The sequence below is a fragment of the Mastigoproctus giganteus genome, chromosome 9, assembly GCF_048544385.1.
Source record: "Mastigoproctus giganteus isolate SK-2022 chromosome 9, ASM4854438v1, whole genome shotgun sequence".
In the NCBI taxonomy this organism is placed as follows: domain Eukaryota; kingdom Metazoa; phylum Arthropoda; class Arachnida; order Uropygi; family Thelyphonidae; genus Mastigoproctus; species Mastigoproctus giganteus.
Genome location: NC_143583.1, coordinates 40590995 through 40618438, shown reverse-complemented (window position 1 = coordinate 40618438; position 27444 = coordinate 40590995). Strand labels below are relative to the sequence as shown.

At 37.6% G+C, this 27444-nt stretch overlaps 1 protein-coding gene across 1 annotated transcript in view; it reads left to right on the top strand.

Moving 5' to 3' along the window:
* The window catches only part of Dap160 (dynamin associated protein 160), a 531520-nt gene that overhangs the window by 277500 nt on the left and 226576 nt on the right, over positions 1 to 27444 (top strand). Inside the window, exons 15-16 of the mRNA XM_090381606.1 lie at positions 2230 to 2369; positions 23593 to 23728. Coding sequence (XP_090237732.1) covers positions 2230 to 2369; positions 23593 to 23728 — 276 coding nt within the window. The remainder of the gene's footprint in view (positions 1 to 2229; positions 2370 to 23592; positions 23729 to 27444) is intronic.

Genomic DNA, 27444 nt, shown 5'->3' with positions numbered 1-27444 from the left:
AAGGCAACACAAGTAATTATAGACCTGTTAGTTTAACTTCTGTTCCCGGAAAATTAATGGAGGCACTGGTTAAAGAAGCACTGCAGGATCATCTAAACAAGACTTCAGTTTTAGCTCAGACACAGCATGGTTTTGTTAAGGGGAGTCTTGCCTGACCAATTTGATTGGATACTATGATGCAGTCACAAAAGAACTGGATGCAGGGAATAACTTGATATTATATACTTGAATCGTAGAAAGGCTTTTGATAGTGTTGCACATGGAAGACTGCTGCACAAATTGGAGCAGTGTGGCATTGGAGGCAAATTGCTGCTATGGATAAAGGGGTGGTTGAGGGGGAGAAGACACAGTGGTAATCAATGGATGCTGCTCATCGTGGACTAATGTTATTAGTGGAGTCCCTCAGGGTTCAGTATTGGATCCATTATTGTTTTCTGTATTTATAAATGATATTGATGATGGTATATCAAGCTTAATGTCCAAGTTTGCAGACGATATGAAGGTTGGCAGGGTTGTCAAGGACACTACTGACACTATGCTACTGCAACAGGATCTGGAAAGGCTGAGCAGATGGGCTGAGAGGTGGCAAATGAAGTTTAACATTGACAAATGTAAAGTACTACATATGGGAAACAGCAACCCCAGAGCACCGTATCAATTCTGTGGTACTACACTGACAGTGGTAGAGAATGAAAGGGACCTTTGGGGTGGTTGTGCAGGCAGATATGAAGTTTTCTGAGCAGTGCAGACGGGCTGTAAGAGTAGCTCATGGTGTATTGTCGATGATATATAGGAATTTTTCTAGCAGGGATAAGGAGGTGATTATTCCCTTGTATAAGGCAATGGTCAGGCCACACCTAGAGTACTGTATACAGGTCTGGAGGCCTCATTTCAAGAAGGATGTAGGGATGCTGGAACGAGTACAGAGAAGGGCAACAAGATTAGTGAATCGAACAAAGGGGTGCTCTTACGAAGAAAGGCTTAAGTTTTGCAAATTACAGTGTCTGTAGACCAGGCACCGGCGAGGTGATCTGATAGTTGTGTATAAAGCCTTGAATGGTTTGAGCATGCTCAATGCTGATGGGATTCTACCTCTTGCTCAGAAAAATCACATGAGAGGGCATAAATTGAAATTGAGGAAAGACAGATGTAGGATAGATGTGAGGAAATTTGCCTTTAGCCAGCGGGTGGTTGGTTGGTGGAACAGACTTCCATCCCTTGTCATGGAAGTTGATAGCCTAAATAAGTTTAAGGCTCAGCTGGACAGGTATTTCGAATGAACAGAGGGGTGAAATGGAAGTGGTTATTTTTTATTTATTTATTTATTTTTTTTTTTTTGGCTGATGCTGCATAAGCTTGCTTTCTTGCATCAAATGCCTCTACTAATGCTAATTTAAGTTTTAAGCAAGATTTTTATGATTACATTTTGCATACTTAAAAGTAAACAATTTTTATAATGCATTGCAGACTCTACACTTTTCACTGATATTCAAATTTGCACCCCCCTCCCTCCCTCCCTCCCTTCCTTCCTTCCTTCGTTCCTTCCATAGACTTGATAATGAGTTCCAAAAGAAAAGTAGTGCAAGATTGCCACAATAACTGGAATTCTAGTAATTGAGATCAACAGAAGGCTTTAAAATGTTTAATCTGAGGGGCACATCATTTTGAAATAATGACAGAGAAAAACATGTGCAAGTGTTATCAAATTTTGTATGCCAGTGATGTGGATCAAGAAGATTTAAAGAAGAAACAAATTTTTAAAAAAACTGCAGAGTATTTAAAATTTTCATTTTCTTTTTAGAAAATGGTTTGGATAGTCTATTTTGCCTACAGCTTCGACTATGAGTACATTCCTTTTTTAATCTTAATAATTGTTTTGCCTATATTGATTACTATTTACAGATTTGATTTATAAACAGTTATTTCCTCATCCACAGTATTTTTAAGTAGTATTTCAAACTTGTTATATTTATGTGATATTTTATGTTTTGGTGGAAAAGCTTATAGCAGTCAAAGTAAACAGGTAAATAGCATTCATAAAAAAAAAATGCAAATTCCTTTGGAAGCGGAGGGATTTTGGAGCTATGGCAGTACCTAAAGAATATACTCTCTTTGTGCTGATGATAAATTAAAGTACAAAAGGTTGTTGATTATGCTTAATTCTTAAATGACAGTGAAGTTTACCTGTTGATTTTGCTAATTAGTTTTTTTTTTTTTTTTTTTTTTTAGCTCAGTCTTATAACAGTTTGATACACACATTCAGCAATAAGGAACTTATTCTCCAGCAGTTACGGAATACACTTTCAGATATTCAGAAAGAAACACTTCAAAAACAAGGAGATGTAGACAACAGCACATCACAATTAAAAGTGAGTGAATGTGTCCAGCTTTTATAAATTCAGAAAACAAAAGTAGCAATTTTTTTTTTTTTTCTCAATCTTTGTATTACTCCTTACCATTACCACACTTTTTTTTTTTTTTTAACGTAAATTGAAACTTCAACTGGGTTATACCACTTTTGTAGATTTGTTTAACTGCAAATTTTTTTTTTTTTCTTTATCAAATGAAGCAAGTATATAATTACTTCATTATTCTTTACTGCACTATAATATGCTTAGCAATGTTATTTACTTCTACACACAAGAATAAAATGCTACATCAATAGCATTAGATTTTGCAGGCTAATGCTATTGATGTAGCTGTTTGCAGTCAGCCAGAAAATCAAGTACAGAGACCTGCGTTCAGTGGTATTTCCCTGTTCCTTGATTCCCCAGTCAAGTCAAGGTATATAACATATCATAGCTGTACAGCTTGGTTGAATTGCAGAATGTTTGCAGCTCAGGGATTCAGTAATATCTTTCTTAGTCACATCTCATTTTATTGTGCCTTCACATGGATCTGTCAAGTTCAAAACTATATTGAGAGCTTGAGGTGTAGCGTATAGGGTAGATGCCCTTGAAGAAATTTTAATATGAGGGGCACATCAAGCTCTCAGCTGCCCAACTCAATGCCAGAGCTCACTCTTGTGCATCAGACAATACAGTGGCAATCTCCAGGGCAGAATGTACTGGTCCCATAGGAGTTATTGTCGGTGACTCTATTGTCAGGGAGATGGGTAATATATTGTGTAAAAAAGATAGTTGGAATAGGACCAGGGGCAAACGTTGATGTTGTACAACAGATACCATCTCTTAAGGGCACAAAGGGTGATATCGTTGTACTCTTCAAATAGGCCTCTGGGGTTGGGTATACTCATACTATAATTTTTAGTGTTTTCCACCAACCATGGAATAAAACGAAAGACGAAAAACCCAAATTTTTAAAATATTTAATATTTACAATAAATGATTTACAAACAAAATATTACTGATAGTAATTTTAAAATAAAATAAAACAACTGTGATATACAGGATAATAATAAAATGCCGAATTTAAAATGCAATAAAATATACTGGGTTAAAAGCGCTAAAATACTAACTGAAGCTTTCAAAGGCTTCTGCCTTCTTTCTCAACAGTGTAATTTCTGTTCTGCGGTGCATCATTAAATACCAGCAGGTTCACGGTGCATCTCACGTGAACGTGTACTGTTCCCGTCAGAACCGGAAGTGGCTCGGGAGCATTTCAGGCAAAAACGTTCATCCCCTCCAAGGATTACCGCCTCAAAGAGGGGATGAATGCGTGTGCCCCTTGGAGGGGATGAACGTTCATCCCCTCCAAGGATTACCGCCTCAAAGAGGGGATGAATGCGTGTGCCCCTTGGAGGGGATGAACGTTTTTGCCTGAAATGCTCCCGAGCCACTTCCGGTTCTGACGGGAACAGTACACGTTCACGTGAGATGCACCGTGAACCTGCTGGTATTTAATGATGCACCGCAGAACAGAAATTACACTGTTGAGAAAGAAGGCAGAAGCCTTTGAAAGCTTCAGTTAGTATTTTAGCGCTTTTAACCCAGTATATTTTATTGCATTTTAAATTCGGCATTTTATTATTATCCTGTATATCACAGTTGTTTTATTTTATTTTAAAATTACTATCAGTAATATTTTGTTTGTAAATCATTTATTGTAAATATTAAATATTTTAAAAATTTGGGTTTTTCGTCTTTCGTTTTATTCCATGGTTGGTGGAAAACACTAAAAATTATAGTATCGTTGTACTCATTGGCACTAATGACATTAAGTGTGGGAGAACTGCAGATTTACTTAACAAGTACAGGTCAATGTTGAAAAAAAGTCATGAGTTAGGGTTAAATTTGAAAGTGTCTGCAATTCTGCCCAGACACGATAGGAGGGATTATATGATGAGAGCCTTGTCAATCAATTTGGCCCTGGAAGGATCACGGGGTAGAATTTTTTTCAGCATGATCTGTGCTTATTAACAGGAGAGAGTGTTTCTGCAGGGATGGGATACACTTAAATGGAAGGGGTGCAAGAGTGTTTGCTGATGCTATCGAGGCAGCGTTAGGTGGGTTGGGAAACTGCTAGCTTGGGGGGATTCACAGACTAAAAGATTAAGCATAGCCACTGGCAGAGGTGAAGGTGATCCTTGCACTGCATCTATTAGAATGAGCAATGGCCAGGAGGTCGGGGTGCTGGGGGTTTCAGGGACTGGTGGGAATCATCATAAAACAAATAAATACATAGGCTGTATTGGGGTAACTAGAAACAAGAATAGGTGCATGTACACCAATGCTAGAAGTATAGAAAAGAAATTTAATGAATTTGAGGTGCTGGTCAGGACATCAAAGGCAGATATTGTCGGGATATCAGAGACGTGTTGTCACACAGATATAAGGAATGCAGAATTGGAATTTGGAGAGTACAGCATGTACAGAAAGAATAGAAAAGAAAAGAATTAGGTCCTTGAGGTTGTCACAGACATTCTTTCAGATATGCCAGACAAGCTGTACTTGCTACCTGGGATTCTAAAACGCTGATGGAACTGATATTCGTGTGACACTCAAGTCAAGTGGACCCAATTTAGGCGAAGTCCAGATTTTATTAAGTCCACATTATGTGACAGGCAAATCCTCTGCTTGCACCTTCATGATGGTGGGACTGTTAGTAATCCTGGGTATAACCTCCAGCACAAGTACATGGTGGTGACCACCAGGTGTGAACCAAAGTAAGCAGGGGTCGAGGTGTGGCGCCCACACCACATGGAGGAACGCTGCCCCTCTATGTTACCAGGCAGTACTAGGTGGTAGATGACTCTCATCAACCGGTGAAATACCACCACTTTGCTTATTGGAGGCTTGAAGTGGTGGAACCCATGTTTAGTCTCTAGAGCTAAATTCCAGTCAGCCCTTCCCAATCTTTTCCATCATTCAGTATGATTGATGACTTTTGAGGTTATGATGAACATCGTGGCGAGATCCAATATTCCTTACATTTCAAGTGTACAGCTCTAAAACGGTGTTCGCAAGCCGGCCGCCAGTTAGTACACCGGACCGAACCTATTGGTAACTCTCTAGGAGGCTTCCGGATCAGCTATTGTATAATCTTGCTACCTCTACTCTGCCAGATAGTGACTGGAGGAAGTCCGAGTAGTGTGTATCTGGGGAGCATTGTCAAGGCCACGTTATGTCAAGGATCTGGGTATATTCTTACCAAGTGTACACCCTATCCAAAAATTTCATTACTTCATACAGCATGTCCAACCCACTTTTTCTTACTATTGAATACACCATGAATTGTCAAACTAATAGAGCAAGCTTATCTGCAAAAAGATCTAAACCTCCCAAGCACTTCCTAATTCATTTCACAAATATACGTGGTCTCAATTCTAATCTCAACGACGTCCATTTCCACTTCCAGTCTGCCAAACCCCATGTACTTTTTCTAACAGACTTTCAGTTATCGGTTGATTCAGCTACTGCTCATCTCAGATGCTCAAATTATTCGCTGTATGATTCCTTTCACCTCAAAGGTGGTACTTGTGCATATGTCCGTTCTGATATTCCCTGTCAGAGATTTGGCAATTTGAAATCTCCTCCCTTTGATCTTCTCTGGCTTAAAATCTCTCTACCTCATTGTGTCAAATTCATCTGTTGTCTCTACCATTCTCCCAACTCTACTAATCGCTTGGAGCTCTTTAACTTCCTCTCTTTGCAACTTGACTTTCTCCAGTCCAACTTTCCTAACAGTGAGGTAATTTTCCTTGGTGATTTTAATGTTCACAACTCCAGCTGGCTTCCGTTTTCTAGTCACACCGACCCAGCTGGTCGAGATGCTGAGGCTTTAGCAATTACTAATGACCTTGCACAGATTGTTCATTTACCTACAAGAATACCGGACAATCCTAATCATACAGCCAACACGCTTGATCTTTTTCTCAAAAACAACCCTTCTAAGTAGACAGTCGAAGTGAGAGGTCCTTTAGGCACTTCAGATCACAACTTGGTGATTGCCTCTTCTCCAATGGAACCTTTATCTCATGGCTATTCCCAACCTCGTGTTGTTTGGCATTACAAGAATGCAAAATGGGATGACCTGCGAGACTTCTTTTCCTTGGTCAGATTACTGTTTCAAAACTTCTGATGTCAATGTTTGCTCAGATCTTGTCAGTGAAATTATTCTTCCAGGAATGGAATCCTTTATCCCACACTCCACTTTAAAATCTCGTCCTTTATCTAAACCTTGCTTTTCCAATAAATGTGCTAAGGCTGTTCAAGAGAAGAATGTTGCATATCGTAATTGGCTTGTTTCTAATTCTTCAGTTTCATTTTCTGCTTACACCAAAGCTCGCAACAATTGTAAAGCAGTTATTAATCAGTCCAATCTAGAGTTTGAACAGGCTAAGAGTAGAAAACTTGCTTCTTGCCCTAATGGTAGCTGAGCATTCTGGTCTCTTGCCAAAGCTATTGGCTGCAACTTTTGCCCATATCTGCTCCCACCTCTGTCCAAACCAGATGGTTCTGTTGTCACTTCAGCCAAGGACAAAGCTGACCTTCTAGCATCCCATTTTTCTTCCAGCTCATGTATATTGATGATCTTGGTAAAACACTTCCCACCATTCCCAACACGCTCCATTCAATGCCTCCTGTGGTCTTCTGTCAAAAGGATATCAGAAGGATTTTGATGAATCTTGATGCTAAGAAAGCTCCAGGTCCTGATGGTATTTCTCCACTTGTTCTCAAAACCTGTGCTCCTGAACTTACTCCTGTTCTTTGCCACCTTTTTTCACTTTCTTATTCCAAAGGTGTTTTTCCTTCTGCTTGGAAATTTGCTCATATGCAGCCAGTTCCTAAAAAGGGTGACAAATCCCTCCCATCCAATTATCGTCCCATTGCAATTACTTCTACTTTTTCTAAAGTAATGGAGAAATCAATTAACCGCCAACTCTTAAACTACCTAGAAACCTTCCGTCTGATCAACGATCGCCAGAACGGATTCTGTCAGTGTCGATCCACTGGTGATATTCTGGCTTATGTTACCCATTTATGGACTAATTCAATGGAAAGGTTCGGTGAAACACAAGTAGTTGCTCTTGACACCTCAAAGGCTTTTGATCGTGTTTGGCATAAAGGTCTTCTAAACAAGCTTCCATCTTATGGTTTGCCAACTGTGTTTAGTAATTGGTTATCCAGTTTTCTCTCTGATCGCTCACTGAGGGTGATGGTAGATGGCTCTCTGTCTTCTAACTTCTCCATTAATGCCGGTGTCCCCCGAGGTTCAGTTCTTTCTCCCACTCTTTTCCTCTTGTATATTAATGACCTTCCATTGACTGGAAATCCTATCCATAGTTTTGCCGATGATAGCATATTGCATTCCACTTTCCATTTTGAGAAACCTTGTCCTGCTCAATCAGCTTCAACTTCTCGAAAATCTGCTACCAATTCCTTAAATGCAGATCTTCAGGTAATTCTTCAGTGGGATAAAGACAACTTAGTTGATTTCAACCCTTCTGAAACTCAGTCTTGTCTTATATCTCGCAAAAAGGATTCTTCTGCTCCTATGCTTATCTTTAGTGACACTCCGATTTCTAGGCAAAATGATTTATCTCTTTTGGGGATTACCCTGACTTCTAATCTGTCTTGTCACAAGCACATTACAAATATTGCTTCCTCTGCATCTAAAAAACTTGGTTTTCTCTTTCTCTCTCGGCGTTACTTTTCTGCCAAACAGCTGCTTACTCTGTATAAATTGCAAATCCGCCCTGCCATGGAATATTGTTCCCACATCTGGGGTGGTGCCCCCAAAACCTCTCTCAGGCTTCTTGATTCCATTCAGAAGAGGGCAGTTAGGTTAATTAATGATTCATCTCTAACAGAGTCTCTCCACTTGCTTTCTCATAGACGTACTGTTTCTGCTGCATGCCTCTTCTACAGATACTTCCATGGGCACTGTTCTTCTGAATTGGCTTCTATAATTCCCGCTCTCTCTTTCAAAACAGTCTGAACACGTGCTGCCACCAGCCAACATCCATTTACTGTCCAACTTCAAACCTACAGAACCAACTTTTCATCTTCCTCATTTATTTATTCAACTGACGTTTTCTGGAACAACCTTCCTTCATACGTATTTCCTGAAAATTACAACCTACAGAAGTTCAAGTCCAGTGTCAACAAATATCTTCTTTCATCTTCTAAACCTCCAACCCAAGCACGGTACTAAGTACTATAGGTTCTAATACCTCTCGTGTTTGGGGTTCACATAAAAAAAAGAGAGAGAGAGACAGGGGAGAGGAGGGGTTAAGCTGTTAATTAAGAAAAACAAAATCTAAGGAAGTGCATCCAATTGACATAGATGGACAGTGCAATGTTGAGTGAGTTTGGTGTGACATAAGCACTGGGAAAGCAAAAATGAGATTAGGAGTGTATTAAAAGCCTAATTACTGATGAGTACAATGAACAACTGTATAGAGAAATAGTGGGCCTGTAAATCAGATTGTTTTATAATGGGGGATTTTTAACTTCCCAGATATTGACTGGAACTTGTGGGTTGGTCACTCAAACACTACTAAGACTTTTTTGGATTTATTGGATGATTGTTTTCTGCAGCAGCATGTTTGATAGGCAAGCAGAGAGAGTAATAGGCTCTTGATTTGGGTATCAGCAATAATTATTTGTGTATTACGAATATGCAGATAAAGGAAAAACTAGGTGGCAGTGATCACAGTGTACTGATGTTGGATTTACTTAAAGATATAATTACCATCAGGGGTAAAAAGGAGGGGTTTTTGCTTTCATAAAGGTGACTACAGTGTTTTCGGACAGTTTTTAAATTCTGTACAGTGGGACCAACTGATGATGTTACCAACAGCAAATTCTAAGTGGGAAGCATTCAGGGAATTAATCATGGAAGCTGTTAGGCTTTTTATACCGATTAAGAAATACTGTTCAAAATTTGGGCCTAAACAGATGTCAGATGAAGTAATAAGGACTTGTGGTAGAGAAGAAAAATGCATGGGATGCATATAAATTATCAGGCAACACAGAAACCTGTGGCAGATGTAAGCTAGTTTGTAATCAAGTCACAAGAGAGATTAGGCAAGAGAAGGCAGATTACGAGAAATCTTTGGCAAAGGATGCTAAGAAAAACATCAAGGACTTCTTTACTTTTATAAACTCTAAAAGGAAGGGGATGAATCATATTGGTCCACCTGATATTGATGGTTCAACTGTTGATCATCCTGCTCAGATAGCTGAGAATCTGAATGAGTATTTTGCATCTACATTCACACCTGAGTTATTTAAGGGAGGAATATGCCAGAAGTTTATCAAACTGTAACAGTGTGCTTAATGGGTGGTCCGATGCCTTCAGGTGGTACATAAACAGAAAATAAAACCGAAAAAGCTAAATATTTGTAACATAACAGGCTGTGTACAAAATATTAAAAAATCATTGCCTCGTAGGTGGAGTTGACCACTCTTCTGCTGCAACAGGATCTGGAAAGGTTGAGCAGATGGGCTGAAAGGTGGCAAATGAAGTTTAACATTGACAAATGTAAAGTACTACCCATGGGAAACAGCAACCCCAGAGCAACGTATCAACTCTGTGGTACTACACTGACAGTGGTAGAGAATGAAAGGAACTTGGGGGTGGTTGTGCAGGCAGATATGAAGTTCTCTGAGCAGTGCAGATGGGCTGCAAGAGTAGCTCATGGAGTATTGTCAATGATATACAGGAATTTTTCCAGCAGGGATAAGGAGGTGATTATTCCCTTGTATAAGGCAATGGTCAGGTCACACCTAGAGTACTGTATACTGGTCTGGAGGCCTCATTTCAAGAAGGATGTAGAGCTGCTGGAATGAGTACAGAGAAGGGCAACAAGATTAGTGAATGGAACAAAGGGGTGCTCTTACGAAGAAAGGCTTAAGTTTTGCAAATTACAGTGTCTCGAGACTAGGCACCAGCGAGGTGATCTGATAGATGTGTATAAAGCCTTGAATGGTTTGAGCATGCTCAATGCTGATGGGATTCTTCCTCTAGCTCAGAATAATCACCTGAGAGGGCATAAATTCAAATTGAGGAAAGACAGATATAGGATAGACGTGCGGAAATTTGCCTTTAGCCAGCGGGTGGTTGGTTGGTGGAACAGACTTCCATCCCTAGTCGTGGAGGTTGATAGCCTAAATAAGTTTAAGGCTCAGCTGGACAAGTATTTTGAACGAACAGAGGGGTGAAGTGGAAGTGGGTTTTTTTTTTTTTTTTGGCTGATGCTGCATAAGCTTGCTTTCTTGCATCAAATGCCTCTACTAATGCTAACGCTAATGATTTTGTAATAACTGAGAGCAAAATGGAGAAGAAATTGTTGATGAGAAAGGCACATAAGAAAGGCACCTGCGGTGGATGATCCAGTTGTATTAAAGGAGATGGCAAAGGAAGAAAGCAAACCCTTAGCCATAATTATGGGACCATCCATTTGCACATGTCAAATGTATCCCCAATTTACAAAGGGGATCTAAGGATGACAATTAATTGCAGACCAGTTAGTTTAACTAATGTTCCCGGTAAAATATCAGTTGACAAACTATCAGTTGATTATCTTCAGAAATTGATCTTGTCAATGTCTTGATGGTGTTCTGCTGTGATCAGGGCCATAGGCAATTCAACTAAATATTAGTTGAATTAGCTGAAGCAAATTTGAGGGCTTCTGATAACATTTCAGCCATAATTGTAGTGTTTACCAAACTGTTGTATAAAGGTTGCAAATGCTCATTTTGGAATATTTTTGAGCACCTGTCAAATATTACTTAGCTTTGCCTTAACTATTAATAAATGTCTTTTGTTTATATTTCTATTTGTGATGCTAGTCATTAATGTAAGATCAACTGTCACAAATCTCCTTGAGATCCTTTTTTGGATGTGGAAAGCTCTCAACAATAAGGAAGAGCTCGATATTATCTTCCTAGATATATCTGCAGCTTTTGACAATATCTCGATAACAGCTCTGGAACAAATTTTATCTTTCTACTTCAAAATACAAGGCAATCTCCTGAAGATTTTATGTAACATTCTGAAGAAAAGACTCCTCGTAATCTGTAATGACGATTTTATTTCCCATTACTCTATTTCGCAAGGAATTCCACAGGGAGGCGTTCTCTCCTCACTTTTATTTGCTGCTGCTCTGGAGCCATTTTTTGGATCCCATAAAGACAACTTTATTACATATTCTGATGACCTGAAATTCTTCATCAAATCTAAAGATCTACAACGAGTTAAACAAACAAATCAGCAAGCCAATAACACAATAAAAGAACTTGAGCATTACCTCAACTGTGTTGGCTACATTTAAACCCAAGCAAATCTGCCCAGATGACTATTACAAAGAAAAAGAGCAGGGACAATATCTCTATGCTGGTAAGTGGATGCAAAGTTCTAATGGTTAAATCGCACATAGACCTTGGCCTAAAATGGGATAAGGGACTAACATTCTCAGAGCACTTTGATTACATCAAAGCAAAAACATTGCAGCGCTCTGGGCTGTCAAACAGGAGTTAATTGGCATTAGAAACCCAGATCTTGTTAAAAAGTATTCTTGAAATGTATACTTCCCATTCCACTATGTGCTTCGGAGATTTGGTCCTCTGCTCCATGGAGTAACCTGAAAGCTTTCCTTAGTATTGAAAACTGCTCTTGAGGGCTGAACAGGATCTTGAATCACCCATTTATTATCTCTAGAGCCATCCTACTTTCCAATCTCAGTATTCCTCCCTGGAAACAGATAATTAACACAAGAAACATTTTCACATTAGCCCAACTGCTAACAGTAAGGTTAGATGCTCACAGTATTGACTTATTTCACTCTTGTCGAGAAGCCACCAGGAATGCTGAAACAAGACATCCTCTTCAAAGCAACTTAAAAAAGCTGGACAGCCTAAGTCACTTTTTTCCAGCAAACACAGTAGAACTCCTCAGTCAACTAAAAATTGAACCGGAAAAGCTCTGTAATGAAAAAGCTTATGGATTGAAAGTCTTTACCGACTCCTATCATCTTATGCAACTGTAGTGCACAGCCACTCGGCTCAAAAACTGAATTTAATTTTGATCCCTTTTAACTATATATTCTCACTATTATAGATTTTAACCTAAGATGTCAATTTTAAATATTCTATGATGTCAAAGTTGCCAAAATTTTCAAAATTCTGTATTCACCCTTTCAGGGTGAAAGTCCCATGGACTTTGTAACCATTTGCTCATGGGGTCTGCTTCACACCTTAGAATGTAACTCGCCCTTCTAGCCAATGGCCGTCCCAGAGGTGTCTCCTCAACAGAGAAATAAACTGATGATAATAATAATAATGTAACATGCCATTGTGAAAAAGGGTTAGAAATGTGAAATTCCTAGGTGATGCACTTCCTTTGAACACCAGTGTATATGTAAATCATAAATGCTGATTACTGTAATTTTCTCTTATTAATTTGTTTTTTTTCTACTTCTCTTTTATACTGACTGTAGAGTGCATTTAAAATTTCATATCTGGAAAAATCAACTGTTTAAAATATCTTGGTCTCAATTGTTTCAGATAACTGAGATTTACTGTATTACATTTGAGTTGATATTCAGGAATTTTGTATCTCTGCCTATTTGCTCCACTTCTGTCCACTCTCCACTACAGTGAATCACTCATATGATGTCTGTACTGTTGAACCTTGAGTGACCAAGTCAGACCACTTTTTTAAACTATTAACATATGCATATCCTAATGATATGCTCATTTGCATCAGTTACTTAATTTATGTGTGTATCTATGTATTTTTAGTTCAGTTTACAAAAGATGCATGCAAATTGTCTTGTGCCTTAAATTTTGTCACCCGTTTAGTAAATAGCATGAACTTTACATTTAAGGCTTGCCAGCATGTTTCAAAAACAGTGCTCTCTTTTCTTCCAAGTAGTAGGAGTTGATCTCACTGGCATACACATCATCTGCATGTATACAATTTTTAAGAAATAATGTTTAGCCAGGAAAGTATTAGCATTATGCTTAATACCAACAGAATGAATTAGTATACTTCATTCATCTTAAGTTTTAAAAATGCAAATTTTCTGCTGCTTGTAATTATGTATCTTGGCTGTAGTGATATTTGTTTAATGTAAAAATGCTTTGCTCATAAAAAGAATGTCCAGATGAAAAGGGAAAAAATATATATAAAACAATACCGTTATATAAGATTTAAAAATTACGGTATGAGAACATAATGATACAGGCTACATAATTATACATATATAAACTTTCCACAAACATGTTTTGTTAAATAAATGCTTAATGAGAGCTGTTTAAAAGTATATGAGCACAGCATATGCAGCATTTTCAAAAGGGAAAGCACTGACCTAACTACCAGTCTTAAACTAACTTAAACCATGGGATTCATACTAAATAAATTGTATACAACAAGACTAGGTAATGTGGATTCCCCAGTTTTTGTTAGTTTAAGGGCAAATCTTTTCACCAAATGACTATACGAGGTTTGACAGTTAAGAATTAAGTCCAGTACTGAGTCCATGCATAAATGCTCAAACATGTAGGACGATGATGCAAGGAGCTGTGGCAGCTGACCTATGTGTTAACTGCCCTCTGCAAAATTATTTGCATATCTTAATTCTATCCCACGCTGTTGTGGTAGAGATGCCATGTTGTTCAAGGCATTGTCTGTGTTCAGTGATGAAATAAAGAGCAAACTTTGAATTCCATTTTTGAAATTTGTTTCCATTTGGTGGAAAGCTTCAACTGAAACCTACAACTTGGTAAAACAAGTATATGATATAACAATGCCCTACCTTGCTTGCCTGTATTTCACTGGTTTGTATGATTTTGGCATGGCTATAAAAATCCAAAAGACACAGTGAACACCTTTTACAATTATAAAAAAATTCATAAAAGGCCACATGTTGATTTGATCATGTCTGATTGTCAAATTACTCCTAAAATGTTGGAAGAACAATTTCACTTTAACCGAGAAATGATTTGTACAATTCTGCCATAGAAATTTGGACAAACAGAGGATTTGCACTGGTTGTTCTGCCCTGTTTGATGAACAAAAGCTCAGGCTTTAAACATGCAAAGAGCTCATTCATGCTCTTGATAATAAGTCCTCCTTTCTTCAATTTATCATAATAATTATGACTTATGGTGGTTCTAATGCAATCCACAGACAAAGAGACAAAGCTTAGAATGGCAATGAAAAAGCTCTCTGAGATACAGAAATATTTAATTTTCAAAAATCAGAAACCAAAGTGATGATCACTTTCTTTAGTAGTGCAGGAATTATTCACGAGGAATTTATTCCACCAGCAGACAGTGAATGAGGGGTACTGTGCACCCGTTTTGGATCATTTGGGTAAAAGAATTCACAAAGGCCTCATATTTGAGAAAATGGGAACTGGTTCCTTTTGCACAATACTGCTAGACCTCATTCAGCACTTACTATCAAAGAGTTTTTAGAAAAGCTTGTAGCCAAGTGGTCAGGAGTGAGAGTGCGTAGCACGTGTTCCTTGAGTACACTGGGGTTCAAGGCAGTGACTACTAAATACGATAAATATTTGTATTGATTATTTATTGTACACTCTACTGACTTGGTTGTCGTGCCGGAGTATAAACAGAAAATTTATTTATTTTATTTATTGTGGGCTGAAACCACCCCACTCCCATCTTTCCAATTTATATTCCCCTGGCTATTTATTGTTATCCCCAAAATCAAATCCATGTTGAAAAGACAATGGTTTGACAGTGGAATTCATTAACACATTTGCTGCCACCTATATTTAAGTGAGTGCATTCAGTGTGTTATAATTTTTGGAATGTTGAGAAGCCAAAATGTTCCAAATTCTCAAGTTCTGAAAATTCATAAATAATAGTTACAACTGATATTCTAGAATTCATAGCTAAAAGTGCTTTTGGGCTGAGCTGTAAATCGGAACAAAGCTCAAAATTTTATCAAACATTTATTCTCTGTACATAAACTAACCTGAACACAAGTAGAAAAATATGTGTATTAAAGCATTCAGTCGGTTTGCTGACAGAATAGTTTATTTCATGTCTTTACTTTTACACTGCTCATATACCGACTGCTTAAGAATGACCACCTGTTGCATTACGGTGCAGCAAATGTGTTGAAAGATGTCAAAAAAATTGGTAGTGGTCAGTTCAAATGTATTTAAAAAAGTTTCCAACAACTTTATGAATAATCTCATAAGTGTTTAGTTGTAAGCTTTTGAAAAAAATGAAAGCTTTTTTCATTTTAATATCCGGTTATTTATTTATTTTTTTTAACTGACTCAGCTCTTGTGAATTTCCATTGTCTGTCAGTTTTGTTATGGTATAAAATAATAATGATACTCTAATCAAATGTGATTTTAAGATGATTTGAATTTATGGTGACTTTATGCTAATAGTGATGGAACAGAACTTAAAGCATTCCTTTGATAGTTAAAGGACAATAAAAGCTTCAGTCTGAAAGTAACAAACCTTTAAAATGAAACATGGCATAATCTCTCCCATGACTCATTATATGAATGTTCAGATAAGTGTTTTTTGTATATTTAGAGCAAAATTTCATTTTCTATGAGATTCATTCAAAAGTTTCTAGAGAAGTATATTTCTTGTGTTTGAGCAACCTGCTCATATCAATTACTTGACTTTAATACAGATTAATACATTGCTATGAACAACATGCTTTGGAATGCTGGTTGAAAATCATTCTTGATATAATAATGAAATATAAGTGTTGTCTTAATTTCAGGAAGAAACGTGGATACAAGAAATGGCACATGGTATGATACATATATTGAAGAATTTCATGTCATTTTCATTGCATCAGTGCTGAAAAATTCACATCCTTGTGAGTACTGTGTAGTGACAACAATGAGTGGCTCTTGAGATATTTATCTCAAGAGCGACTCATTGCAGATAAATAATATCTCATTTTATCTTGAGATAAATAAGATATTATTTATCTGTATTATTTTTGCAGTTGTTTCTCAGTTTTTCACATTATAGAATATGTTTCTGTTCATTTAATTACATACAATTTAAATTCCAGCATGTAACTTTTATTGTTTAGCCTTATTGTCAGTGCACTGTGTTTCACTAAAAATTTTGTATACTTTCAAATTCGAGCAAATCTTAAAACTTTATAACCTGTAAAGTATGAACAATAAAACATTTCATTGCTGGGACAATCAAAGTTAACTGTTGATGACAGTGATGCTTTTAGCAAGATTCATGGGTATCTCTAATCTCAGAAAGTATGTTTACTTGTGAAACTACAATTCCAGAATTTGCATTGCATTTAGCATATTTCCACATAACATTCGGGGCAAAATATTGTACATTCTCATGTTTTTGCCTAATCAATGAGAATGTATTTTGCAAATTTTTGTACTACAGAATTATATGTGCAAATATATACCTAAGTTCACTTTGCATAATTTTGCCAATACTAGTGCTAATATTGTGATTGAATAGTGTAACTGAATGTCTGATATTGCTTTCATTTATGCTGTATAGATCACTATTGCTTTACTTATAACTAGTACAGTGACAGTCATTAGTAGAAGCCTATGATGCAAGAAAGCAAGCTTATATAGCATCAGTGAAAAAAACGCTTCCCATTTCACCCGTCTGTTCACTACAAATACCTGTCCAGTTCTGCCTTGAACTTATTTATGTTGTCAACCTCCACTACAACAGATGGAAGTTTGTTCCTACCCTCTGGTTAACCACCCTCTGGCTAAAGGCAATTTTCCACACATCTATAACTATCTTTCCTCAACTTGAATTTGTGCTCCCTCAGGTGCAGAATCTGAGCAAGAGGAAGAATCCCATCAGCATTGAGCTTGCTCAAACCATTTAATGGCTTATACACTTCAATTAGATCACCTCACAGGTGCCTAGTCTCCATATGCTGCAATAGGCGCCTCCGTAGCCAGGTGGGTAGGAGCAGCAGTGCGTAGCACATGCTTCTTGATTAGACCGGGGTTTGAGCCCGTCACCACCAAATACGGGGGATGTGGATGTTGCTCCGGGATATGTGGAGCATATCCCGGAGCAATATGGCCTAAGTTGCTAATGCTCCTAAAAACCAAATAACAACAACAGATGCTGCAATTTCCAGAGCTTAGGCCTTGCTTGATAACAGCAACTCTGTGTTGCAATTTCCATTCAGCATTCGTTACCCCTCTCTGTACTCGTTCCAGTAGCCCTACATCCCACCTAAAATGAGGGCTCCAGACTTGTATGCAGTACTCGAGTTGTGGCCTGATCATTGCTTTATACAAGGGGGACAATCACTTCCTTATCCCTGCTAGTATAATTCCTGTATATCATTGACAAGACACCATCACCTACTCTTTCAGCCTGTCTGCACTGCTCAGAAAACTTCATATCTGGCTACACAATTACCCCCAGGTCCTTTTCATTCTCCACTACCATGAGTGTAGTACCACACAGTTGGTACAGTACTCTGGGGTTACTGCTATCCATATGCAGTACTTTACATTTGTCAATGTTAAACTTCAGTTTCCACCTCTCAGCCCATCTGCTCAACTTTTCTAGATCCTGTTGCATTAGTGTACTGTCATTAACAACCATGCCCACTTTTGTATCGTCTGCAGACTTGGATATTAACACTGGGGACTCCACTAATAACATTAGTCCACGAAGAGCAGTGTCCATTGATTACCACTCTGTCTTCTCCTATTCAACCATCCCTTAATCCATAACAGCAACTTTCCCTTAATGCCACACTACTCCGATTTGTACAGTAGTCATGTGCAACAGTGTCAAAAGCTTTCCTAAAATCCAATCATATAATATCAAAATTAATTTTTGCATCCAGTTCCTTTGTGACCACGTCGTAGTATCCAGTCAATTTGGTCAGACAAGACTTCCCCTTAACAAACCCATGCTGTGTCTAATCTATAACTGCAGTCTTGTGTAGATGATCCTGCAGTGCTTCTCCAAATAGCGTTTCCATTATTTTCCTTGGAACAGAAGTTAAACTAACAGGTCTTTAATTATTCGTGTCACCCTTTGATCCCACTTTGTGAATTGGGGTCACATTTGCACAGCTCCAGTCCATGAGGACATTCCCTGAGTACATGGATGCTCTCATAATTAAGTATAAGGTTTTCTTACTTCCTTTGCTGCCTCCTTTAATATAACTGGATAGATCACATCCACCCCAGGTGCCTTTCTTATGATCAGCTTCAACAATTTCTCCTCCACTTTGCTCTTAACTATTACAAAATCATTTAGCTCCCTGGCACCTCCATAGCCAGGTGGGCAGGAGCAGCAGTGCGTAGCACACGCTTCTTGATTAGACCCGGGGTTCGAGCCCGTGACTACCAAATACGGAGGATGCGGAAAGGTCAGGGATGACCACCGCATATTCCCGGAGCAATATGGCCTTAGTTGCTAATGCTCCTAAAAAAACAAATAGCAAAACAAATTTAGCTCCCTGCCAGAGTTTGATAAGCTTCTAGCCTACACTTCCCTACAGATATTCCTCATATGTGAAAGTTGGCACAAAATACTCATTCAGTTTGTCAGCTGCCTCAGTAGGATCATCAACAATCGGACCATAAATATCAAGTGGACCAATCTGATTCACCCCCTTCCTTCTAGAGTTTATGTAAATAAAGAAGTCTACTGTTTTTCTTTGCATCCTTTGCCAAAGATTTCTTGTAATCTTCCTTTGCTTGCCTAACCTCCTTTTTGACTTGATTATAGACTAGCTTATATCTACCATAGTCTTCTGTGTCACCTGATAATTTATACGTATTCCATGCATTTTTCTTCTCTGCCACGAGTCTCATTAGTTCATCTGCAATCCAGTTAAGCCTAAACCCTAAACAGTATTTCTTAGTTGGGACAAAAAGCCTATTAACTTCCGTGATTACTTATTTGGATGCTTAATATTTAGAATTTGCTTCTGGTAACATCATCAGTTGGACCCATTCTATAGAATTGAAAACTGTGAGACCACTATAGACACCTTTACGAAAGGAAAAACCCTTCCCTTTACCTCTGATGGTAGTTATATCTTTCAGTAAATCCCACATCAACACACTTTAATCACTGCTGCCTAGTGGTTCCTTTATCTGCAGATCCTTAATGCATGAAGAATCACCGCTGATAAGCAGATGAAGAGTATTACTCTCTCTTTCTAGTTGCTTCTTGAACATGCTGCTGTAGAAAACAGTCATCCAATAAATCCATAAAAATGTTGCTAGTGTGCAAGCGATAAAGCCACAAGTTCAGTCAATATCTGGGAAATTAAAATTGCCCATTATAAGATAATGATTGACTGGTCCACTCTATTTCTCTGTTGAGTTGTTCGTTGTACTCATTAGAGTCATTAGGCCTATAACACACTCCTACTCCCTATTTTTCTTTCCCAGTGCTTATGTAACACCAAACTGACTCAACATTGCACTGTGCACCAATGTCAACTGGATGCATTTTATTAGATTTTTGTATGTTTCTTAACTTACAGCATAATCCCTCCTCCCTGCTTCTCCTGTCTATCCTTTCTGTACACATTGTACTCCCCAAATTCCAATTCTGCATTCCTTTTATCTGTGTGACACCACGCCTCTAATATCCCTACAATATCTGCCTTTGATGTCCTGACCAGCACCTCAAATTCATTAAATTTCTTTTCTAAACTCCTAGCATTGGTGTACATGCAAGTATACGTGCACCTGCTCTTACTCTTAGTTATCCTAACACAGCCCGTGTATTTAATTGTTACATGATGACTCTCAGCGGTCCTGGAAATCCCCAGCATCTTACTTTCCAGGCTGCTGCTCATTCCAATCGAAGCAGTATAAGAATCACTTTCACTTCTGCCTGCGGCTACTGTTAATATATTAGTCGGTGAATCCTCCAAGCTAGCATTTTTCAGACCCACCTTACATTGCCTTAATAGCATCTGTAAATATTCTTGCACCCTTTCTATTTAAGTCTGTGCCATCCCTGTAGCAGCAGTGTTCTGTTAACAAGCACACACCACGTTGAGAAAAATTTTATCCCATGAGTCTTGCACAATCTATCCACGGCCGAATTGATCGACAAGGCACTCATAATATTCTCCCTCCTATCATGTCTGGGCAGAATTGCAGACACTTTCACATTCAGCCCTAACTCGCAACTTTTTTTTTCAACATTGACCTGTACTTGTTGTTCGTTATTTGGTTTTTAGGAGCATTAACAGCTAAGGCCTTATTGTTCCGGGGATATGCGGTGGTCATTCCCTGACCTTTCCGCATCCTCCTTATTTGGTAGTCACTGGCTCGAACACCGGTCTAATCAAGAAGCGTGTGCTACGCACTGCTGCTCCTGCTCACCTGGCTACGGAGGCGCCAGACCTGTACTTGTTGAGTAAATCTGGAGAGCTCTTACTCTTAATGTTATTAGTTCCAATGTGTACAACAACATCACCTTTTGTGCCCTTAAAAGATATCTGCTCTAAAACATCAACTTTTGCCCATGGCAGAACCCTGGTCCTATTCCACCTATCCTTCTTGCATAATATATTTGCTGTCTCCCTGAGAATAGTGTCGCTGGCAATAACTAGCTCCTCTGGGACCAGTGCATTCTGCTCTGAAGATTTCTACTGTGTTGCCTGATGCACAAGAGTGAGCTCTGGCATTGAGTTGAGCAGCTGAGAGAGTGATGGTTTCCCCATTTTAATTCCTTCAAGGGCATCTACCCTACTCTTCAAACTCTCGTAGATGTCCATCAGAATGCGAAGTTGGCACCTAATTTCTTGACACTGCTCCTAGCGCGTGCACACACACACATACACACACACACCCTATCCTTGGCTAGATCATGTCCTGTTCCAGAAAGATCCACAAACATTTCATAATTTGCATATTTTTTAGGCTGTGATACGTTGGAGGATCGCCACCTTTGGTTTTCCTCCTAGCCACATCATTCCCTCTACTTTGTGCTTGTTGCTTTGCTGCTGTAGTCTGGAGCATGATTTCTGTTTGAATACTATTTAATTGATTAACAATGAAAGTTAATAAGGTTAATAAATTTAATTGACAATACTACACAAAGCTAATGTAGTAATACATATTATGCTATCTATTTCTTATTATACCTTATGTTATCAAGTTCGAGATATATGCTATACTGTAATGATCGCAATGTTAAATTAGTTATATCCTTAGCTAAATACAAAAGATATATGCCCAACAAGGGATTAAAACCTTACTATTCCTCTGCCCGATTGGTTACATTCTATGATATTCTCAGCAAAAACACCAGTAGAATAGTGGTACTAGCAGTGAGTCTTAACCTACAAAAATCACTAGCTAAATTTAAAAATTAGCTAATGAATGCTACTAAGCCTATTTAATATCTTTGTAAAATGTAATTTAATATGTTAATTAATCAAATAAAATAATAAAAATATCAAAAATACTTATCTGTTTGCAGGAGCTGAAGGTTTGTCTGCTCACCTCTGCAACTACATTAACCATTGTTATTGTTATTCATATTAACATTTATTGTAACAATTATTGTTATTCATTGTTATACGGGAAATGCTGGAGTTCAGATTTCTTGATAAGACTTCTTTGGGCTTTATTCACAATCAAGTTAGTATCTCGGGCAAAGAATACAGTTTTTCCTCTTCAAAATGTTTTTTTAATCAAGTGGACAGGCTCTCAACATCTACTGTTGTCTGTGTGCCATTCTAAACAACTGCTGTACTAATCTATCAGCATTTTTGGAGATACTTACATTTCAGTAAAATGATACACAGATAATAATTAGGAATGGAATATTTAACTCGTACGATAATAAGTTCTGTGAAATTATGGCATGAAATTTCCATGATTTAGGACTATCATTGAAATTTCATATCATATTGCAGCATGCCATTCTAGCAGAGTGGGAGTACAAGACAGTATAGCCTTGTTAATTTGAAGTCATCAAAATAACATGCCTTTTGGATTAAATGGGTTTGAAGTATATGTAAAGTTCATGTCAGTATTAATTAATTAATTAATGAAGAGACATTTTACTTACTTTTATTAACACTGCAGAATTATCATAATTCTCATTTAAAATAGACATTCGTGGTTAATTTAGTCAATATGAGAAAGATAATTGTTGTGGAGAAATTTGGTAAATTTCTTGCACATGACAACAAGATTGCTGAGTTTTGTTTTTGTTGCCATTATATGGTTTGATGTATAAAAATAAGTGTTGTTTTTTTTTATTATGTATGATTGTGTATACCTACTAGAGAGAGAGAGACAGAGAGAGAGAGAGAGAATCCGTATTTTTGGATATTATACTTGTAATCTTTATACTGTTTAATATTATTGAAACAAAAAAAGAGATTTCTCTCTTTTTTTGCATTATTGCTTTCAAGATGCATATTATTTACTTTAGCCTTTGGATTATCTATGGAAAAGCTTGTTAAGGAAAATCCATACTTTTCAAGTAATCTAGGTGAAGACCACTTTGTCAGTTGAAGGTCAGTAAAAAGGTGAATACATTCATTTTGTCTGTCATGCTCCTGTATATTGTACTTGTTGTGAAACTGCAAAGATTTGTATAATCTTTATTACAGCACAGTCCTCAAACTGTTTTTTGCAAAAAATTGATGTGGTTGATACTTGTATTCTCTTTAAATTCCATGATATAAAATCACATAGGTATTTGCTATTGCTTTGATCAGGCATAGTCATGCACATCTGTACACAGTTTGCTTTTACCAACTTAATACATCTTCCATCATAGTATAGTGGTTTACTACTTGTTACTCATGGAGAGCTCTGGGTTTACATTGTTATTTGGAGGCTGGAGAGATTCTTAAAGGCCTCTTCAGTTGAGACTGAATTTAGTGATCTCAGGCAGAGGGAGTATGATTTTGCTGCATTCTGTGCACAAAATGCAATTCTTTATGTGAAAATTATAGAAAAATCACAAAACTTTTTTAAAATTAAAAAAGTGTGCAAGAATACTAAGGGCAAGAACAGGAATTAACTTAGTTGGGTGAAGCACCTATCACATAGACCAATTTTCACTTATATAAGAACTCTCCTGGAAGCTTTTGGGAACTCTTTCTTAACTCTAAACAAAATTTAAAATTGATTTTTTTTTTCCTCCCTCTTTTTTGTAGGCACTTAAACAGCAATTAAGTGATCTCATTCAAAACCATGACAAATTGCTACAAGAGTATGAACAGAAGAGGAATCAGATTAATGAAAGAAGAAATCACAATGGAGAGCAGTTAAATAAACCTGTGCATGAAGCCGGTATGAGTTATTCTTAAATAATTTATTCACATTCTGTATGAAGTGTTGTCTGGATTATTTTACTTATTTTTGTTCAGTTAAACTGCATAGCTTCAGTTATCCAAGGTTTCACATGACCTGAAAAATCAAAATAGGACAATAATATGGTACAATAAAACAAGCACTCATTTCTGTAATTATACATTAGATTATTGTTAACCATGTCGTGCAAGGAAGCTACAAGCTTTTTTGAGCCTGCAAATAAAAAAGGGGGGGGAAGAATGAAAAAATAGATACATAAAATACAAATTATGTGCTTCCCTCATCATGTCAGCCTCAACTACCTGCAGAGACAACTTCAATTTCAGTAATCAACTCTCTAGCTAAAAGAAAACTTCCTCCAATCTAGTCTAAAGCCTCTTTCCCCTACTTCTGGAATTCTTTGTAATAGTGAAAATTCTGCCTTAATTTGTCTTATGAACCTCAGTCAGGACCCCTCTATGGTGTCTGGGTTGTCAAGCCCTGTAGCCTACATAATCAGAGTCTTGCCTTGTTTGTTTGCCCTTTTGCTGATCTCACCATACAAATTGCCTGTCTTTGGAACCTTACAAGATGGCATTGTGTTTTTTTCAGATGAGGTCTCCATACTTGGACACTGTATTCCAAATGCAGTCTTACAATTACCTTATACAGTGGAATTTTTGCTTCCTATCTCTACAGGATATTGTTAGAAAAATCATCTATAGGACACCATGAGCTTTCCTAGCTGCCTGTTTACACTGCTCAGAGAACTTCATATCTGACCATACTGTAACTTCCAGATCCCTTCTATTTTTTTTTAATTCAACCCTACCAAGCATATTACTTATTTTGGAGTTGCTATTCCCCAAGTAAGGCATTGCATTTTGTTGCATAGCTGCCACTTTTCTTACCACTCTTGAAGCCTATTCAAGTCATCCTGAAGGAGAACTGTTTGGCACTGATCATTAACCTCTAAATCTTTGTCATCTACAAATTTTGACATCACACCCTTTATCCCTTCATCAGTGTCATTTATTAAAATCAGAAAGAATGGTGGTCTAAGAACCAATCCTTGGGGGACCCCACTTCTGATGTTACACCAATCTGAAGAATATCCATAAATCACAACCTTTGCCCTGCAACATCCTGCTATCCATCTTAGAATCTGTCTAGTAATCTCAATGTGTTCCAGTTCATACAGTAACCTCTGATGAGGAACTGAGTCAAATGCCTTGCTAAATCCAAATACAGTACAGTAAACCCCCGCTATTCGCGGGGGTTACGTTTGCCGCGAATACCGAAAACGCGAATAGGGAGTTATGGCTCCCATAGTAATAAAGGGGTTCCGTTCCAAAGTATGAAATAAATAAGAAAAACTAGTCTAAAATTTTGTCTATGTATGTATTATATGTACCTTCATAATATGACTATGTACATAGACAGTACATAGTGAAATGCAAGCATATGGCATCGAAATGAAAATAAGAAACAATTTAATATTAAATGTAATATTTATTAGAAATTTCAAACAAATCTTTCAAACCAGCGTCTCTGCTAGCCAAAAAACCTATCCCACCAGTGCTATCACCAGTTTCGCTAAAGCGTTGATAAGGAGTTTTGCGTTTTCACGAATGATGAGTGAACTTAACGGAATTTTATTTTGAGTTCGGTCTTCTATCCACAGATTTAAAGCCTTTTCCATTTTTTCTAATTTAACATCACGAGTTACAGAGCAAATTTTTGAAGCAATTAACGCATTTTCACGGACACTACGGCAAATTTTTTCTTCCGATTTCTTGATTGATCGTACCGTTGACTCATTGATTTTATAATGTTTTGCCACTGAGGAGACACTTTCACCATTAGAAATTTTATCTAATAACTCAATTTTATTCACTAATCTCATCACCTTCTTTGATATTTTCACATTTCTCGTGTTATTCATAGTCATATTTTTGTAGGGGTTAGAAAGAACTTGTCCACAATAAAGTCACTTTCTTCAGTTAACACTCAAAATTCTGTTTTATACTGCAAAACGGTAGATTTATCACTTTTGTAAGCATATCAATTTATAAATTGATAAATTTATTCAATTTATAAGCATATAAATTAAAAGCAAACGACGAAACCTTCCATAACAAGCGCATAACACATATTGAACAAGGATTAGTGAGAAACATCCACGCTCGTGATTTTGTCACCCTTCTCCCCCCACCCACTGAGCGCTGTTTTGACTGGCAAAGATAATTTTAGCCACGCCCATGTTTTTTTATGGCGGAAAATATTCACTGCGCTTTAAAATTCACATTTTTTAAGGTTTCATTTTATATTAAATCGGCGATCGCGAATACGCTAAACCGCAAATACAGATACCGCGAATAGCGGGGGTTTACTGTATATCGAAATTGTTTCCTACATTCAGCTCCTGAGTAACTATGTCAAAATAGCTTACCAGATTAGTTAAACATGAATTTCCCTTAACATGGTGTGAGATGATAAATGAATTTCCATTTCTCATCTCACACCATGTTGTGTCTCCTCAGAATGCCATTTATATCTAAATGTCCCTGGATTGCATTCTTAATCATTGCTTCTAAGATTTTCCATACCACTGGACAGACTAACCAGTCTGTAGTTACTGATTTCACTCTTAGAACTGCCATTATATATTGGTAATATGCTGACACTACTCCAATCCAAGGGAATCTCTCCTGAGTCCAGTGATGCCCTCATAATTAATCTCATTGGTTCAATATGGGCTTGGCACACCCAGGGTCCTAAGCTGGATATCATTCTCTTTCTTGGTGATTCCCTTCTGTTTCTCTTTCTCTCTCTCTGGGTAACTCAATTTTTTTTTTTTGGCTCGTGCAGCATAAGCCTCAGGCTCCCTTGCACACCATATGGCTAATAATAATAATAATACACTCTCTGGCCACCTCACTCAAAATTACTGATTATATGCCATAAATTCCAGGAGCCTTGCCATTAGGCTCAAAAGTTTTCCTAATGAACAGTCATGTATAATTTCAAAATCACTAGGCCTCTCCTCAGCATGAAGTGTCTTTCATCAGTAAAGACCAATGTGAAGTACCTATTCAGTTCATCAGCAACATTATCTGGGTTTTTTTAAAGACTTTTCCACGCCCAGTACACAAGAGTCCAGTCTGATTCATTCTCTTCTTCTTTGTATTCACATATATGAAAAAATCATTATCTCCATTCTTTGTTCTCTTAGCCAGTGCTTTCTTATACTCGGCCTTGGCTTCCCTAACCATGTCTGTGGTATTATTACAGATAAACTTGTAGCTGCTGTAAGCTTCAGTACTTTTCATCACTCCATAACTTTTGCATGTTATCTTTTTCTGCTCTGTTAGACTGGCCAACTCCATATCCATCTATCTTGGCATTATCCCACATCTTCCAACTAGTGACTGCACGACCATTATCTGCCAATGGTTCATGTACTTTAACCGCTATAGGGCCATCTGATTTGTGAATAATGATGAGGTCAAGAATATTCTTACCTCTAATATACTGGTACAAATAATAATCATCTAACTTATTTAAAAATGTGTTCCATGTGATGAGTTTCTCCCACTTATTCTGATCAGTTAGGGGCAGTTGAACTCGCCCATAATAAGATATTTCTCGAATTCCTTCCAGACTACACCTAACTTTCTCATTTTCGGAAAAAGCTGAGGCTACACCAATGGTTT